Below are 15,142 nucleotides of genomic sequence, written 5' to 3' on the forward strand. Positions count from 1 at the left end.
CTCGAGTTTATTCAGGGGTTGGATTCTGCTGTGAGCTCATGAATTCAGCCCGGATACAGGTGAGGGACGTGACGTCACAACCAGGACGGCGGGAAAAAGAAAAGCGTTTCTGGGTCGAGGACATTTGTTCTGTACCTTCAGGGAGTTTGAATATGCGGACCTACAAAATAAATTGGTAAACGTAATTTAAAAAATAAGATAAAATAACTACATAACATATAATTAATAAATAAAACTGATTAAGAACAAAAAGCCCCAAAAGAAACATGACCTTTAACGTGGAGACTGAACCTCTGACGTTGTGACGTAATAACGTGCAGGTGTGTGTGTGTCATCATTTCTCAGAGTCCAGATATTCTTTTTATTTTTGCCTGTGTTCATTCAGCTCTTATTCTGAAGGGTCCGAGCGGAAGTGTGTTCGTGCGTGTGTGTGTGTCTTGACGGCGTCGGGAGGAGACGGAGCATCAGACACGCAGAAGCTGGACCGACACATCTGGACCGAGAGCGAAATCTCTGGAGCGGAGACGCGCACGAACGGAGCGCGGGCGCGCGGACAGGTGCACAGCTGTGTCTCCTCAGCGTCATCCCGTGACCGCCAAGCCGGGCTCGCGGGCATGGCGGAGGAGACCCGCGTCATCTACCACCTGGAGGACCAGGACACCCCCTACCTCGTCCGCATCAACGCGCCCGCGGAGCGCGTGACCCTGGCGGACTTTAAGCACGTGCTGAACAAACCCAACGTGAAATTTTTCTTCAAGTCCGTGGACGACGACTTCGGGTGAGTCACGTGGTCCGTGCGCTCATTGATCCGTGGTCGGGTGAGTGTATTGTTCCCGTCACGCGATGTTTGTTATTCTTAAGGTACAATCACCCTCCTGCGCATGTCAGGGTGGAGCAGCTGAAGCTGACCCTCAGCAGCAGCAGCAGCAGCAGGACCTCAGGCACCTAACAGGGAGCGCCCCCCACCTGCCTCCTGTCCAGGTGGAACAGGTGTTGTCCCCTCAGAGCTTGAGGTCAGAGGTCAGCCTGGAGCCACGCCTTTGGCGCCATCGGGGGTGCTCCGCCCTCTTTGCAGTCCTACACTTGGAGAAACCTTAAGGTGGCAGCAGCAGAGCCCGGTCGGAGCCTGGTGCTGAGCTGCTCCACCCGATGCTGCACCTGTGGCCTCGGGGTCAAAGGTGGGCAAGTCCGCTGTACCGCACGTGTGCAGCAGCTGTGGTGGACAAGGCGGAGACTGGGTGGTTCTTCCTGACAGGAAGTTCTCTGGAGAACATGTTGCTCCGCTTCATCCACCCACTTTCAAATCTGTTCACATCTGTGGTGTCCCCGTGACATCGGGCTCCCCAACATGTTCCCGCCCTCCGGTCTGAGGGTGGCGCTCCGGGGCTCCTTCTGCACGTTTCACTTACTCTGGTTTTTGCTGTTTTCACGTGAAAGAGCTTTTATGGAGCGGCGCTGTGACGTGGGCACGCTGCAGCAGGTTCCACGCCTCAAACTCGTCTTTGTATTTGTGTGGTTGTAAACCCTTCTGCACACACAGGTCACAGTCTGTGCAGTTACACACTGCTGTGTGTCCAGCAGTCCAGCCTGTGCTTCAGTTTGAGCTCTCCTCATTTTTATTCACTCATTTACTCTGAACCGCTGATGAAACAACTGTTTAATAATCTGAGTTTCTATAATCTCACACACACACACACACACACACACACACACACACACACACACACACACACACACACACACACAGGGCTTTTATGACAGACTGTACGGCTGCGTGGAGATGCAGAGCTGGTTTCAGGGCTCGGATTATAACCAGGTTCAGGTTTGGGGGATGGTGTCTGTGACTATGTGTCCTCACAAAGATAGGCAGACCAGCACATGTGTGTGACCCCTCTCAGCTGATGCTGCGATGATCGATCGTTCTGCTCAGTATTGATCTGTGACTCTGAGTGTAACAAAGAGGAGGAGAACACCCGGCGGGGTTTGTGTCCCCGCCACAGCTGCAGTAATACTCAGGTTGTGAATATGAGATGTATGTAGCAACCATAACACCGCCCACTTTAGACCCTCAGCGTTGTTGTCGTGATGTTAGTCCAGTTTGTTTGCATCTCTCTCCTTCTAATTGGCTGCCCCTCACAAATATGAGGTTTTGATAGCAGGTGGGTGTGGCTTTTGTCTACCTGATATGCCCACATGTGCTATTAGATATTTTTAGAGTACTTATGTTTAATTTTCTTTCATGGCTAATCCTGATGTGTTACAGGGTGGTCAAAGAGGAGATCAGCGATGATGACGCCAGGCTGCCCTGTGTGAACGGACGGGTCGTCTGTTGGGTCAGTAACACACGAACATGGTACAGCTGAGTTTATGAGGACTGTTGACGATGATTGAGGACAAACTCTAAAATCGTTCCTTTGTCTCAAAACGACACAGTCAGCCAAAGCACACACCTGCAGGCACACCTGCAGGCACACCTGCAGGCACACCTGCAGGCACACCTGCAGGCACACCTGCAGGCACACAACAGCTTTTTTCAGTCACATTAAAAGACTGAAAACACATTTTGTTGTGTTATTTATTGGATAACTGGAAGACACTGAATGGATTCTAATTAGAAGCTTCCCCACTCTTAAACCTTTATTACAGAAAATTCTTTGTCCCCACAATGTCAGTTGTAATTTGTGTCCTCACAGTGGTGGTAAACAGGCACAACTCGCACACAAACACACACACAGGTGTGTCCTGAGCCTTCAGGTGTTCATCATGTCTCTCCTTGCAGTTGGTGTCATCAGACACCTGCCAGCTGGATTTCAGAGGTTCAGATGTCCAGTCTGTGGTCACGCCCACCAATTTAGCCCCGCCCCCTATAGAGAGGACAGGTGGTATCGGAGACTCCAGACCGCCATCCTTCCAGTGAGTACACCGGGGCCCAGAATGCAACACGTGTTGTAGTGCAGGCCTCAATGCTGACAGGAAGTGATGTCATGTCTGTCTCAGTGCTGCCACTGTGAGCCATGATGAGCTGCAGGGGTCAGAGGTCAAACCTGCTGTTTCAGAGAGGCTGCAGAGGAAAGATGTGGGTGAGCAAGGTAAGATGCAGAGAGAGAGAGGTGTCACCTGCACACCTATTAAACAGTGACAGGCATTTCCTGCCATCTGCTGATTGGCTGTGGTCTCTACAGGTGATCGCCTGAATGGCCACGCCCACTGCCCAGCTGATAAGAGGGGGGTGGAGCCAACAGGTGGCGGCGACAGTTCATCGACCCAGCAGAGCAGCGAACTGGAAACAACCAGTTTCTGCTCCTCTGAGGAAGACTCAGGAGGAAGGTCAGTCTCACTCACAGACACGCCTACCTGTACCTGTGAGGACCCTCAGTGAACTCTGACCTCTCGATGATGCTCATAATCAGCAGGTTAACACTTTCCCTCTGCTTTAAGTATGTAAGGTAAGCTCATGACATCATCAGCAGACCTCGCTGTGATTGGTGGGTTTGCTATGACATGCACTCGCCGCCCTTGGGTCTGCTTCTTCTGCTCCAGTAATCCTGTTCACACGCCGCTCTCCTTCTCCTGCTCTGATTGGCTGCTGCAGGTCAGGTGACTAGCGCTGCAGTCTGTATTGTCCCGCAGATAAAAGCGTCCCAGCTCATCCATGAGCAGAAATAATGTGTTCCCGCCTCTGTCCGTCCGTTTTTGCAGGTTTTCTCTGGATTTTAGATTTTTTTTAGTTTTAAATTTGAGCCTCGCAACATTTTTATGAAACATCGCTCACAGGTATGTGCATGCCACCTTTCTTTTAATGATCATAGTGATAAAAATAATCATGTATTTATTTGGACTTAATCTGTGAACAAATGATGTTTATTTTGATGACTGTTGTTAAACTTTCATCAATAATTTTTAATATTGATGATAATAATAAATGACAGCGACGACTTTTAGTCTCACTTCCTTTTATTCATTTTATTAACATAAAATCAGACCTTTCGGACGTTTCCAAAAACAGACAGTGAGTTTATGTCCAGTGAAGGTAACAAAGTGATACCCTCGGCACAGCGGTGATGCTCTGTGGCGTGAGTCGTGACACGCTCGTTTCCCACATCCTGACCAGACAAAGAAATTAGTTTGGCGAGGAAACGTTTCCCCCCGAGAGCCGACTGAAGCTCAGCCAGCGAGGCTCGATGTACAGCAGGCGTGGCCAGCTTCAGCTTCCCGATGACGTTCCTAAGCCAGCATTCGGGATACACACAAACACATAAAGGGGGAAACAGGGGACTGAGAGAGGAGCCGAGACAACAAACAAGACACAACAGATCTCAGTGAAGGCGCGTGGGTTCGTGCGTCCGCTTTCCTTCAACACATCGAGCTTTTTTCCTGTTTGTTTGTACAAATATTTACATTTTGTCTTTAATTTTTCCCGACTGAGTGACCACGCCCAACCACACAGGTATCTGTAAGCTGTGAAGTCAGTCGGACTGAACCAGGTGTGCTTCCCTCTGTGACATCATTTCAGGTTCAGCCAATCAACAGAGCAGAGCAGCTCCTCACCGCGTCTCATCAGGCGTCAACGCCGCCGCCACCGGAAACCCAAAACACAGCGGATGGAGAGGGTAAACACACACACGCACGCACACTGACATCAGATGGCGTTATTGACAGAGTTCAGACACTTCCTATTTTTTCCTGTAACAAACGACTTGATTGGTCGGAGGCCATCGGCGCCTCCTCAGCTGTGGCGGCGCTGCACAGGAAACAGATGTGAGTTTTCAGGCGACCTGTGGGAGTGTGCAGGGTTCAAAGGTCAGACAGACGGACCAACAATGGTCAGGGTCACTGTGTGGAGGCCTGTGGGGTCTCGTGCGTTGGTTACCATGGTGACAACATTCCTGCTCTCAGGTGATTTGTTAATCCTCACAGGTCAGGTGACAAACCAACTTCAGTGAAAGTCTTTTCTACTGAATTCTAATGCAGCGGTTCTACTCACATCTGCAGGCTGGTTTTTGCCTCCTCGTACCTGTGCGCACACGCAGGTGCTTTAATGTGGGCGGTCTTTGTGACCAAAGCCGTCTGACCTTTGAGCTCACGGAGGTCAGAGTCAGTCATGTGACTGGTCCAGGCTGACAGCAGGTGCCGCTGATGAGTCGGTCAGCTGACTCAGGACTGCGGACACCTGTGGACTCTGTCAGTGACGTTACCTGATGAACTTCCTGTCTGAGGGGGCCGTCCTTCACCTTCCTCTACTGTCTGTCTGTCCGTCCGTCTGTAACTGTCTCCTCTCTCTGTCCGTCTGTCTGTCAGTCTGTGTCTTTCAGCAGTGTCACTGACTCCACCATGTCGCTCAACATCATCACTGTAACTCTCAACATGGGTGAGTACGCTTCAGTACGGGTGAGCGCTGCTGCCGATCACACCGTAGCCCCGCCCTAAACCCTCCCCTGCTTCCTGTTTCTCTGAAACTCCAACTGGACCAAAAGTAACTTGCTGCTTGTTCAGTCACAGCTGAAAGCACGAGCTGAGCAGCACGCTCATGCAGGAGCACAGTCAGAAGTCGCCTCCTGCAGGACATTAGAGAGAACGCAGGTTTAAGAAGCTAGAGTTATTATGGAGCGGCTGTTAGCTCGCAGTGACAGGGATGTTTGCACGTAGCAGCAGAGCTCAGGGTAACCCTGCTGTGTGCCTGCCTGTCTGTCAGAGAGGTACAACTTCCTTGGTATCAGTATTGTCGGTCAGAGTAATGACCGGGGGGACGGTGGTATTTACATCGGCTCTATCATGAAGGGAGGAGCGGTGGCGGCGGATGGACGCATCGAGCCGGGAGACATGCTGCTGCAGGTGCCGCTCATGCCGTTTAATCCGCTTCCTGTTTTAAAGGTAGTGGTGAGAAGGCTCACGATGCTGTGTCGTATGTGTGTCCGTCAGGTGAACGACATCAACTTCGAGAACATGAGCAACGACGACGCCGTCCGAGTCCTCCGAGAGATCGTCCACAAACCGGGGTGAGACCTTTTGCTTCATCCGTAAGTTCGCCATGGTAACCAAGGCCGATCACGTGGTTTAAAGTCAGCTTTGATTTATCTGACAAATGAATCCGTGCGGGAGCTCAGGTGTTTTTCCTGCGTCGCAGTGGAGACGCTGCATCAAAGGAACGCTTTAACCAGACCGTGGAGTCTGTCAAAGCGGTCAGCTCCGAGTTGGGGTTCATCCGATTCTGCTGCTTTGGTCTGAATGAAATTAACAGCAGGTGCTCTGAGCTAGTGTTCGCCAATCTTTTGGCGCCACGGCACATATTTCACATCAGAAAAATCCATTACAGTTACTGTTTAAAAAGGTGGTATTCAGAATACAGTTACTTGAAATGAATGGATTACACAACGGTCTTTTCCTGTTTCATAACTTAGGCTGTCCCCTCTCCATCTTTGGTAATTTCATGCCAGTGGAAACCCAAATAAAACGCTCATTGAGAGGCTCTAATGCCTGTACAGCCTTACCTAATGTCCACCTGCTGTTACTCGTTTATATTAATATTTAAACATCTAGTTGGTGTTGGTGTGGAGAGTAACCTTCAGTAATGAATCACACAGCAATAGGACATTTATGTAGTTGTAAAAAGCATGATATTAAGTAATCCAAAGTATTCAGAATACGTTACAAAATACATTTTGGGGCATGTGATCTGTAATCTGTAGTGGAATACATTTTAAAAGTAACCTTCCCAGCACTCCTCCTGGATGGCATCTACGTACCATTGCTAGAAGGTTTGATGTGTCTCCCAGCACGGTCTCAGGACCATGCAGAGAGATGGGCAGTTATGGGTGGACAGGGCCGTAGAAGGCCCTTAACCCATCAGCAGGACCGGTAAATGCTCCTCTTTGTAAGGAGGAACAGCGTCCTCAGAGCTACAGACCTCCAGCAGGACACTGGTGTGAATGTCTCTGACCAAACAATCAGAAACAGACTAACGAGGGGGGTCTGAGGCCCCGACGTCCTCTAGTGGACCCTGTGCTCACTGCCCGGCACCGTGGAGCCCGACAGGCATTAGCCATAGAATACCATAATTGGCAGGTCCACCAATGGTGCCCAAACTTTCCACAGACGAGAGCAGGTTCACTCTGAGCACATGTGACAGATGTGAAGGGGTCTGAGAACGTTATGATTTCATACTGGGTATGGTGGGTTTGGTGATGGGGAGAATAGAATCACATAAAATAGAATAGCCTTTTATTGTCATTGTGCACATACAATGAATATTTTGGGCAGTCATTGGCTGTGCTCTGCCGTCACTGATGGTCTGGGGAGGCATATGGTAAATGGACTGATTCTTATATAGTGCGTTTTTACTCTCCTGGAGTACTCAAAGCGCAGTACTCCAGGTTACAAGACGAACTGCCAACTCTTGAGACACGGTCGCCCCATCCGAACGAGAGGGGCACAGGTGGAGGGAGCAGAGGTAGTGATGGTGGAGGACTTTGAATACCTGGGATTGACCATCCACAGAGAGGTGAAGAGGAGAGTGCAGGCAGGGGGGGTGGGTGGAGGTGAGTGTAACCGAAGGAGAAGTTTGTTTGTTTTCTTTTTATTGAGCATCAACAATGTAGTACGAAGATATACATGTAGCAAGGCCACAATGCTCCTTCTATATATCTACCCCACCCCAAGAACATGTTGGACAGCGATCCAGAGGGGAAAAATTTAAATACATAAATGAATAAAGTGAATTTAAATGAGGTGCAAGGAAATTCACCATATTTGAAGATGTGCACTTAAAGGGAAGTTTGCACAAAATTAATCACAATCACACAGAAAAAGGATGTACGGCAGCTGTCAAGCATCTATCAGGTGGGTATGGTTTTAATTTTCTCTAAATGTTTTAGCGATGTATCCCAAACAGCAAAGAATCTCTCCTTCGACCCCTTGAGAGCGTACTTATCTTTTCCAGCTGTATGAACTGTGTCAGGTCACTGAACCACAGAGCCGCTTTGGGTGGCTTCTTTGACTTTCAATGCAACAATATCCTTCTGCTGCAAGCAGTGTAGTGAAAGCGATTGTGTTTTTATGACTTCCTTAATGTTCCATGTCCTCTATCTCTAGCACCAAATATACCCATAGCTGCATTGGGTTGAAGCTCAACATTCAATGCTTCAGACAGTGTTTTGAAAATTGCTTTTAAAGTTGGACATGACCAAAACACGTGTTAAATCTGCAGAGGGATTTCTTCATCTCTCACAGCTTGCATCTATGTTTGGAAATATTTTAGCCAGTCTTGCCTTGGAGTAATGAATGCAGTGTCAAATCCTGAACTGTATGATGTTTAATTTGGCACAGAAAGTGCTGTTGTTTACTCTTAAAAGAGCGCTCTCCCAGGTCTCCTCCTCTAAGTCCACCCCCAGCTCATCCTCCCAGTCCGCTTTGATCTTTGGCATTGTTATTCTGAAAGGAGGCTATACAATTTCTAGTTCTTCAGATTAGACCTTTAGGCTTAAATGTCAGGTTCAACAGATCATCTACAGCAATAAGTAGAGTTATATTTGGAAAGTCAGGGTTATGATGCTGAAGGAAGTGGCGAACTTGAAAGTATCTAAATAAGCTGAACGAGGGAGGTCAAGTTTGTGTGACAAATCCTGAAAACTTGCCAAGACACCGTCTATGTACATGTCAGAGGCTGCTGTGTGAATAAAGTTACAGTTTGAATAATGACCGATCTGTGTCATCTTCCTTTCAGTCCGGTGACGCTAACCGTGGCAAAGTGTTGGGATCCGAACCCGCGAGGCTGCTTCACGTTGCCGAGAAGTGAGTTATCGTCGGTATTTGTTTGGCACACAAGAGGTGTTACATAAAGTAAAATGATTACATGACACATCCAAATCTCCACAGGCGAGCCAGTCCGTCCCATCGACCCTGCTGCCTGGGTGTCTCACACCGCCGCCATGACGGGGAGGCTCCTCCCACTATACGGTATTACACCCACCATCCTCTGCACCTCCCGTCACCTGTCCATCAGATGCTAACCTGCTACTTTTTTCCAGGCGTGAACGAGGAGAACCACCTCAACATCCACAGTGACATGACCATGGTTGTCAAGGCGATGGCCAATCCCGAGTCTGGCCTGGAGGTCCGAGACAGGATGTGGCTGAAGATCACCATCCCCAACGCTTTCATCGGTAAGAAGTCCGGCTCATATTTTGGTCTGAATCCTGGAACCGTGACCTTTAACCTCTGATGACCATCATGTGTGGGTTCAGTCACTTAGGAAACCTCATCGTCTCGTCTTCACGTACTCGCTCTTCGCTCTGACCTGGTCTCCGCCCTCAGCCGATCCAGACCGTCCCTCCACTCTGTGACTTTTTACACCACCAATGTTAGAGCTACGAATGACGTCCGTCACACACAGTGGCCCTTTGTGTGGTACCCTCAGCTCGTTTAGCCTGCGAGCCAGCGCGGTTTACCGGGACGTGGCCGCCGGCCGAACCCACACTCCCCTGTAGGAGCAGGCGCTCGCTCTGGTATCCCCGTGTTGGTGTTGTTCCTGAATCGTCAAAGCTAACGTTGGTCTGGGTTCAACATGGCAGGTGACCTGTCACGTTGTTGTGATGTCATTGTTTTGGACCATGGGAACAGCACCGCCCCCTTTTTGGGATTTTTTTCCCGAGGGGACAGCAACAGGTTTTTTTCCACATTGCTATGACATCACAACAATGTGATTGGTCACTGGCCATGTTGAACCCAGACTAACGTCTTGATGCATTCTCAATCATCCAGGAAAATAAATCTCCAAAATGTTGGTCCAAGTGACTTCTTCAGAGAAGACTGAAGAAGTCACTTGGATGAGTGACGAAACGTTTCTCCCACAAAACGCTACGTCCAGATGAACAGAATCAACTTTTTGGAGAACCCAGACTAACGTTAGCTTTGAAGTTCCAGATGCGACAGCAACTAGCAGTACTAGCGTAAGAGTACGGAGAGGTATGTCGCCCGCGGGGTGCCATGGTAGCAAAACCATCATCATCAGTGTGCCAGGCATTTTTTAACCACACTGAAGTGTGCGGGTCCCGAGATAAACCCTTATCAGCTTTGAGATGAGCAACTAAGGTTCTAACCAATGAGAGCACAGGATACTACACTGGTAGTAAATACGCTGGAGGGTTACCTAGGCAACCACAGTGTGCTAGCGAGGAGCCGTCAGACAATGAATGGCGCCCTGTGAGGACGTTCACTCCACGAGGCTCGGAGAGCGAGCAAGTACCAGTTAGAGCTGGTTCTGGTTCCAGGGACGTTCCTCGGATCCCCGCAGAGCTTTGGTGGCTGGACTGCAGCGAGGGCTGGTTTTAGGAAAGCGGGAAGTTATGTGTGCCTCACCTTTGACGGCCTCCCTCCGCCCCTGCAGGTTCAGACGTGGTGGACTGGCTGCACCGCAACGTGGATGGCTTCATTGACCGACGCGAGGCTCGCAAGTATGCCAGCAACCTGCTGAAGGCCGGGTTCATCCGACACACCGTCAACAAGGTGACCTTCTCCGAGCAATGCTATTATGTGTTCGGAGACCTCTGTGGAGGTGAGGGCAGGAAGTTAAAACCATTTCATAATAAGAGCGTGAGTTTGAGGTTTCTGCTGCGCTGATCATGACTCTGTGCTTCCTCCTCAGACATGGCTGTGATGTCACTGATGGATCAGGAAGGAGCCTCCACACGAGGGTCTGACTGCGACCAGCTCACCTTCCCCTACCAGTACCCCATCCCCCACCCCTACAGCTCCCCCCACCCGCTCCACCAGCTGCCGGCCCTTGGAGGAGGAGGAGGCCCATGTAGTGAAGGTAACAAACATGCTCGTGTACAAACACTCGCAGTGGGTTCTGATTGGCTGTTACTGATCAGCTGGCCGCTCTTGTCCAAATATGGTCGCTGTGAAATGACTGACATCATGATGTCTGAAGTAATGATGGTTTGTTGTGACCTCACAGGAAGCTGTAGCAGCGGCTCGAACTGCAGCGATAATCAGGAGGAAGGAGCAGGAGGGAGCGAATTGAGAGCCTCCAAACAGGAAGCGAGTGCCTCTCCTGAGAAGCGTCTGGAGGCGGAGCCTCTCAGTGACAGTCCTGTCCAGCGACCTCTGAGCTGCTTTGAAGACCTCCTGCCGTCATCTAGAGGTCAGCACCATGACCTTCCAACAGCCCAGCCTGGAGTCTCCGCCTCCCGCCAGTCCTTCCGCATGGCCATGGGAAACCCCGGTGACTTCTTTGTGGATGTCATGTGATCACATTGGGAACTGGAAACGTTTCCGTGATTATAAACTGTTGAGTTCGTAGTTTGAATGAAGCTGATTCAGGAAAGTTTGCTCTTCGTCATATTTAGATTTTATTTATGAACCTCCACTGTGAAGTGGCACACCTTTGACCTCACCTGCCTCCAGCACTGTCCAACCCGCCATCCTCATGTGTTTGAAGATCGGAGCAGCTCAGAGGCCGGGAGCGTTTGATTTGATCCGTTATCACGTCAGGACCTCGCTCTGTATAGCTCTTCTGTTCTCCATCGACGCGGGGTTCTCTGGTTCCTGTCCGTGAGGATGTCGCAGAGGGAAAGCTGAGCTTCGTCTCCAGAAGTTGCTGGATGTTGAATCGTGTGCCGGGTTGGGCTCGACAGGAGATCCAAACCGGAAGCAGAAGCAGGTTCAGGTCAGCGAGAGGAAACGGGAACTAACTGCAGATACGCCCTGCCAACCCGGCTGTCGTCCGCAGGCCTGCAGGTCTGCAGGTCCAGCAGGTCCAGCTCACTGACGGTTCCTCGAGTCCGTGCTGACCCGGTTTCCTGCGCACACTTCAGCTGCTCGTGTCTTCGGGTCACTTGTTTATTAGTGACAGCAGAGTGAATGAGACGTTTGAAAGTATAGAAAAGCATAAACACCAAACCTGAAAGAAATAAAAACCCAGTGAAACCAGCAACATGGTCGGAGGATGGTCCTTCTTGCTCCATCACAGCTTTCAGAGAAACGCTGTGTGTCCTCTGCAGACATTTGAGTTGTTTAAAACAATAAAAGTCTTTGAAATGTGTGAAATGCTTCTCTCCGATCTGCACGCTGAGCTGATTACAGTAGGCTGTTTGAACGATGGGTGGCGCTGGACAAAAACTACAAAACACAGAGGCCTCATGGGCCGTGAAGGCTCTGTGAGACAGGTGAACACCACCCAGAGTAAGAATCTGGTTAGATACCAGTGTGTGTTACCTGGCTTCATGGACAGATAGAGCTGGGTGAAAATGTATGCTATGTCTTCTGATGATACTGCCTAAGGGAAGCATGTATAATGTAGGGCAGAGCTGGTCAGAATTGTTTTATTTTTTATTCATGTGGATATAGTGCATATGACATAAATATCACAAGTTTATTTTTAAAACAAAATAAACGTGTTATTTTTCATGTGATGTGCATTTATAGACATACATGTTCAATATCCACATGAATAAAAAATAATAAAGTAACTTATTCATTTATACCGGTAGTGTAAAAGTCAAAGACTAGGAAATATTTTCCACGTGTGTGACCAATAAAGGTTATCTTATTATTTGAAAAAACAATCTAGAACATGTAAAAACAGAGAATTGTGTCAGGTGACCCCGAAGAGCTTCAATCTGAACTTTTCCACTCAGAAACAAAACACGCCTCTTTCATTACTGCGTTGTAGTGAACACCAGTGGTGGAGCGGGGGGGGCTTAAGCCCGGGTCTTTTTGTCAGAGGCCCGGGGTCTTTTGGAGTGTAATTTCTTCATAGTTAGATGTCTGGCTGACAACTGTATAAAACAAAAAGTACACACAATATTCGAAGCACATAGTACACACTGTGGGAATTTACGACTGTGTGTGAATCCCCCCTGATATTGGTATGATCCGAGCTCAGGCACTAACCGGGGCGGGGCAGCTGCTGCCTGTGAGTGCTCTGTTAGAGAAGCGCAGACAGAGGAGAGCTGAAGTTTGAGCAGGTACCAAAGCAAATCATTCGTACTGTACAGATAATGTAAATATGACGGTGCATCACTAAAGATTGATATCAAACTGATCACTTGACCCATATTACGTTACTTGTTCTTCAAGTGAATCAACAAATGGCGAAATGAAAAGCCGAACAACAACAAAGCTGTTTCTTTAGAGAGTCTCAGCTTACATGTGTTTATTTCATATTTTCAGTTGTTTCCCTCCACGGCTAAATAAACTCTCTAAACTGGTTTCAGTAATGCACTGATGTACAAGCATGGACATAAGGAGCTTCTTTCAAAGAAAAAACTCTGGCAGATGTTATTTTATATATTATGCTTTGTATGTTGTTCAGTATATTTCTATGCAAAACAAGAGGAACTTCTATACACAGCAGGATATTCACAGTTTAAACCAGATATTTACACTTTAGGGAGAAAACAAAACATTTTTACTGTACAACATCAATTTAGAGTCAACTTTTGTTTTAGATAAATATTGAAACATCTTTTGAATGAGTTAAATGTCAGAATAAAGAGAGACAGAGCTTCTATTTTAATCACTTTCATCAAATGTAGGAGCACATGTACACTAAGTTTATTGTAAATTAATAAGAAACTGCAGACGATTCCATTCTGAGCTGAAGAAGCTTCTGATTGGTTCGTAGAGTCCATGTGAGTAAACTGGTGGCACAGCTGTGGATGCATATAAGGCAAAGCACAGAGCCTGTTTCTGTGACATGGGAACATCAGGAGATGTCAACAAAACACCAGGAACAGAACTGTGGAGCTCCATAAGTGTGGCTCAGTTTGAATACAATTTGGTGCCATTTACAAGAAATACAGACAGTTTCTCTCTTTACTCTTAAAGTTAACAAATATGTTTTTATATTTATCTAAAAAATAAACATTTAGTCTGATTTGATGTTACAATTAAAAAAAGTGTTTTTATCTGAAGAGTTTGTAAATATCTGTATAACTGTGTATTTGATGATTGTCAGCACAAAGAGGAAGAGAGGGAACAAGAGCAGGTGAGACTCACATGTTAGTCAAATGGTTGTTTACCAAAAGTATCAGTGTATCACAGGTCCTCATGTATCTCGTACCTCGTGTTTCTTTTTAGGTTTGCTATTTTTCAAATTCTATATTTATTAAGTTCTGCAGCTTGTTTGCACAACAAGGTTAAATAATTATATAAACTTTGGTAGAATTAAAAAAATAAGTGTAGTGCAGGTCTATGATGATTTTTAGTGCTGCTATCATCTAGTTCTGATTCTGGTTCTGTCTTGGTTAAGTCCTCAGTAGTCCTGATTTTGCACTTGGCTGTGGCTCAGGGGGTTGGGAATCGCATCTGTAACCGGAAGGTCGCCGGTTCGATCCCTGGGCTCTCTGTCCTGGTCGTTGTGTCCTTGGGCAAGACACTTTACCCTACTTGCCTACTGGTGTTGGCCAGAGGGGCTGATGGTGCGATATGGCAGCCTCGCTTCTGTCAGTCTGCCCCAGGGCAGCTGTGGTTACAACTGTAGCTGCCTCCACCAGTGTGTGACTGAATAGTGGCATTGTAAAGCACTTTGGGTGCCTTGAAAAGCGCTATATAAATCCAATTCATTATCATTATTAATTCCGGATCAGTTCTGGGTCTGGTTGAATTGGGGTTTAGGCCCTGTGTCTTGATACAGCCCTGACTTTGTTCTGCCTCGCTGCTTAATTAAAAAACTAGTTTAAGGTGTCCTGCACATGTGATATATATTTTTCCCTATATGAAGTCATTTTTTTGAACAAAACTCAAAACAGAGCCTGTGATATTCTGGATTAGGCTCTTAAAAGGATCAGGACAGAAGGACGTGGATAGGTGCCTTTATTGAACAGCAGGACATCACACACTAACTTGTTGTTTCTTAGCGGTGCAGAAAACTACCCTTTTTTGTTGTTATATATTGGTCAACCAAGAACTAGCCCTGTAACAGGCACTTCTGTATTTTACCACTGGGGGGCAACAATTCACTCTATTACATTCCTCCCCTTTTAGATTTGTAATTGAAGTAAGCAACCCTTTAAAGAATGTATTTCACTGCCCCCACCAAAAAGAAATATTCTGTGGCCCTTACGAACAATGAACAAATGTAGCCATTACTTTTATTATTAAACTGTTCACTTCTAAAATAACTGGCAGTAAATAGCTAAAA

The 15,142-nt window shown here is 47.7% G+C and overlaps 1 protein-coding gene across 1 annotated transcript; it reads left to right on the plus strand.

Annotated features, from left to right (window-relative positions):
- Positions 1 to 385: 385 nt before the first annotated feature.
- Positions 386 to 12,041, plus strand: LOC113036073 (segment polarity protein dishevelled homolog DVL-3). The gene is given in 15 exon segments (XM_075410392.1): positions 386 to 778; positions 2,264 to 2,333; positions 2,780 to 2,913; positions 2,998 to 3,089; positions 3,183 to 3,327; positions 4,514 to 4,610; positions 5,299 to 5,368; positions 5,693 to 5,832; positions 5,920 to 5,996; positions 8,720 to 8,787; positions 8,872 to 8,988; positions 8,991 to 9,158; positions 10,382 to 10,549; positions 10,640 to 10,807; positions 10,955 to 12,041. Coding segments are annotated over 15 exon segments (1,971 nt in total). The 5' UTR covers positions 386 to 614; the 3' UTR covers positions 11,248 to 12,041.
- Positions 12,042 to 15,142: the final 3,101 nt, after the last annotated feature.

Source organism: Astatotilapia calliptera, chromosome 14 (genome assembly GCF_900246225.1).
Source record: "Astatotilapia calliptera chromosome 14, fAstCal1.2, whole genome shotgun sequence".
In the NCBI taxonomy this organism is placed as follows: domain Eukaryota; kingdom Metazoa; phylum Chordata; class Actinopteri; order Cichliformes; family Cichlidae; genus Astatotilapia; species Astatotilapia calliptera.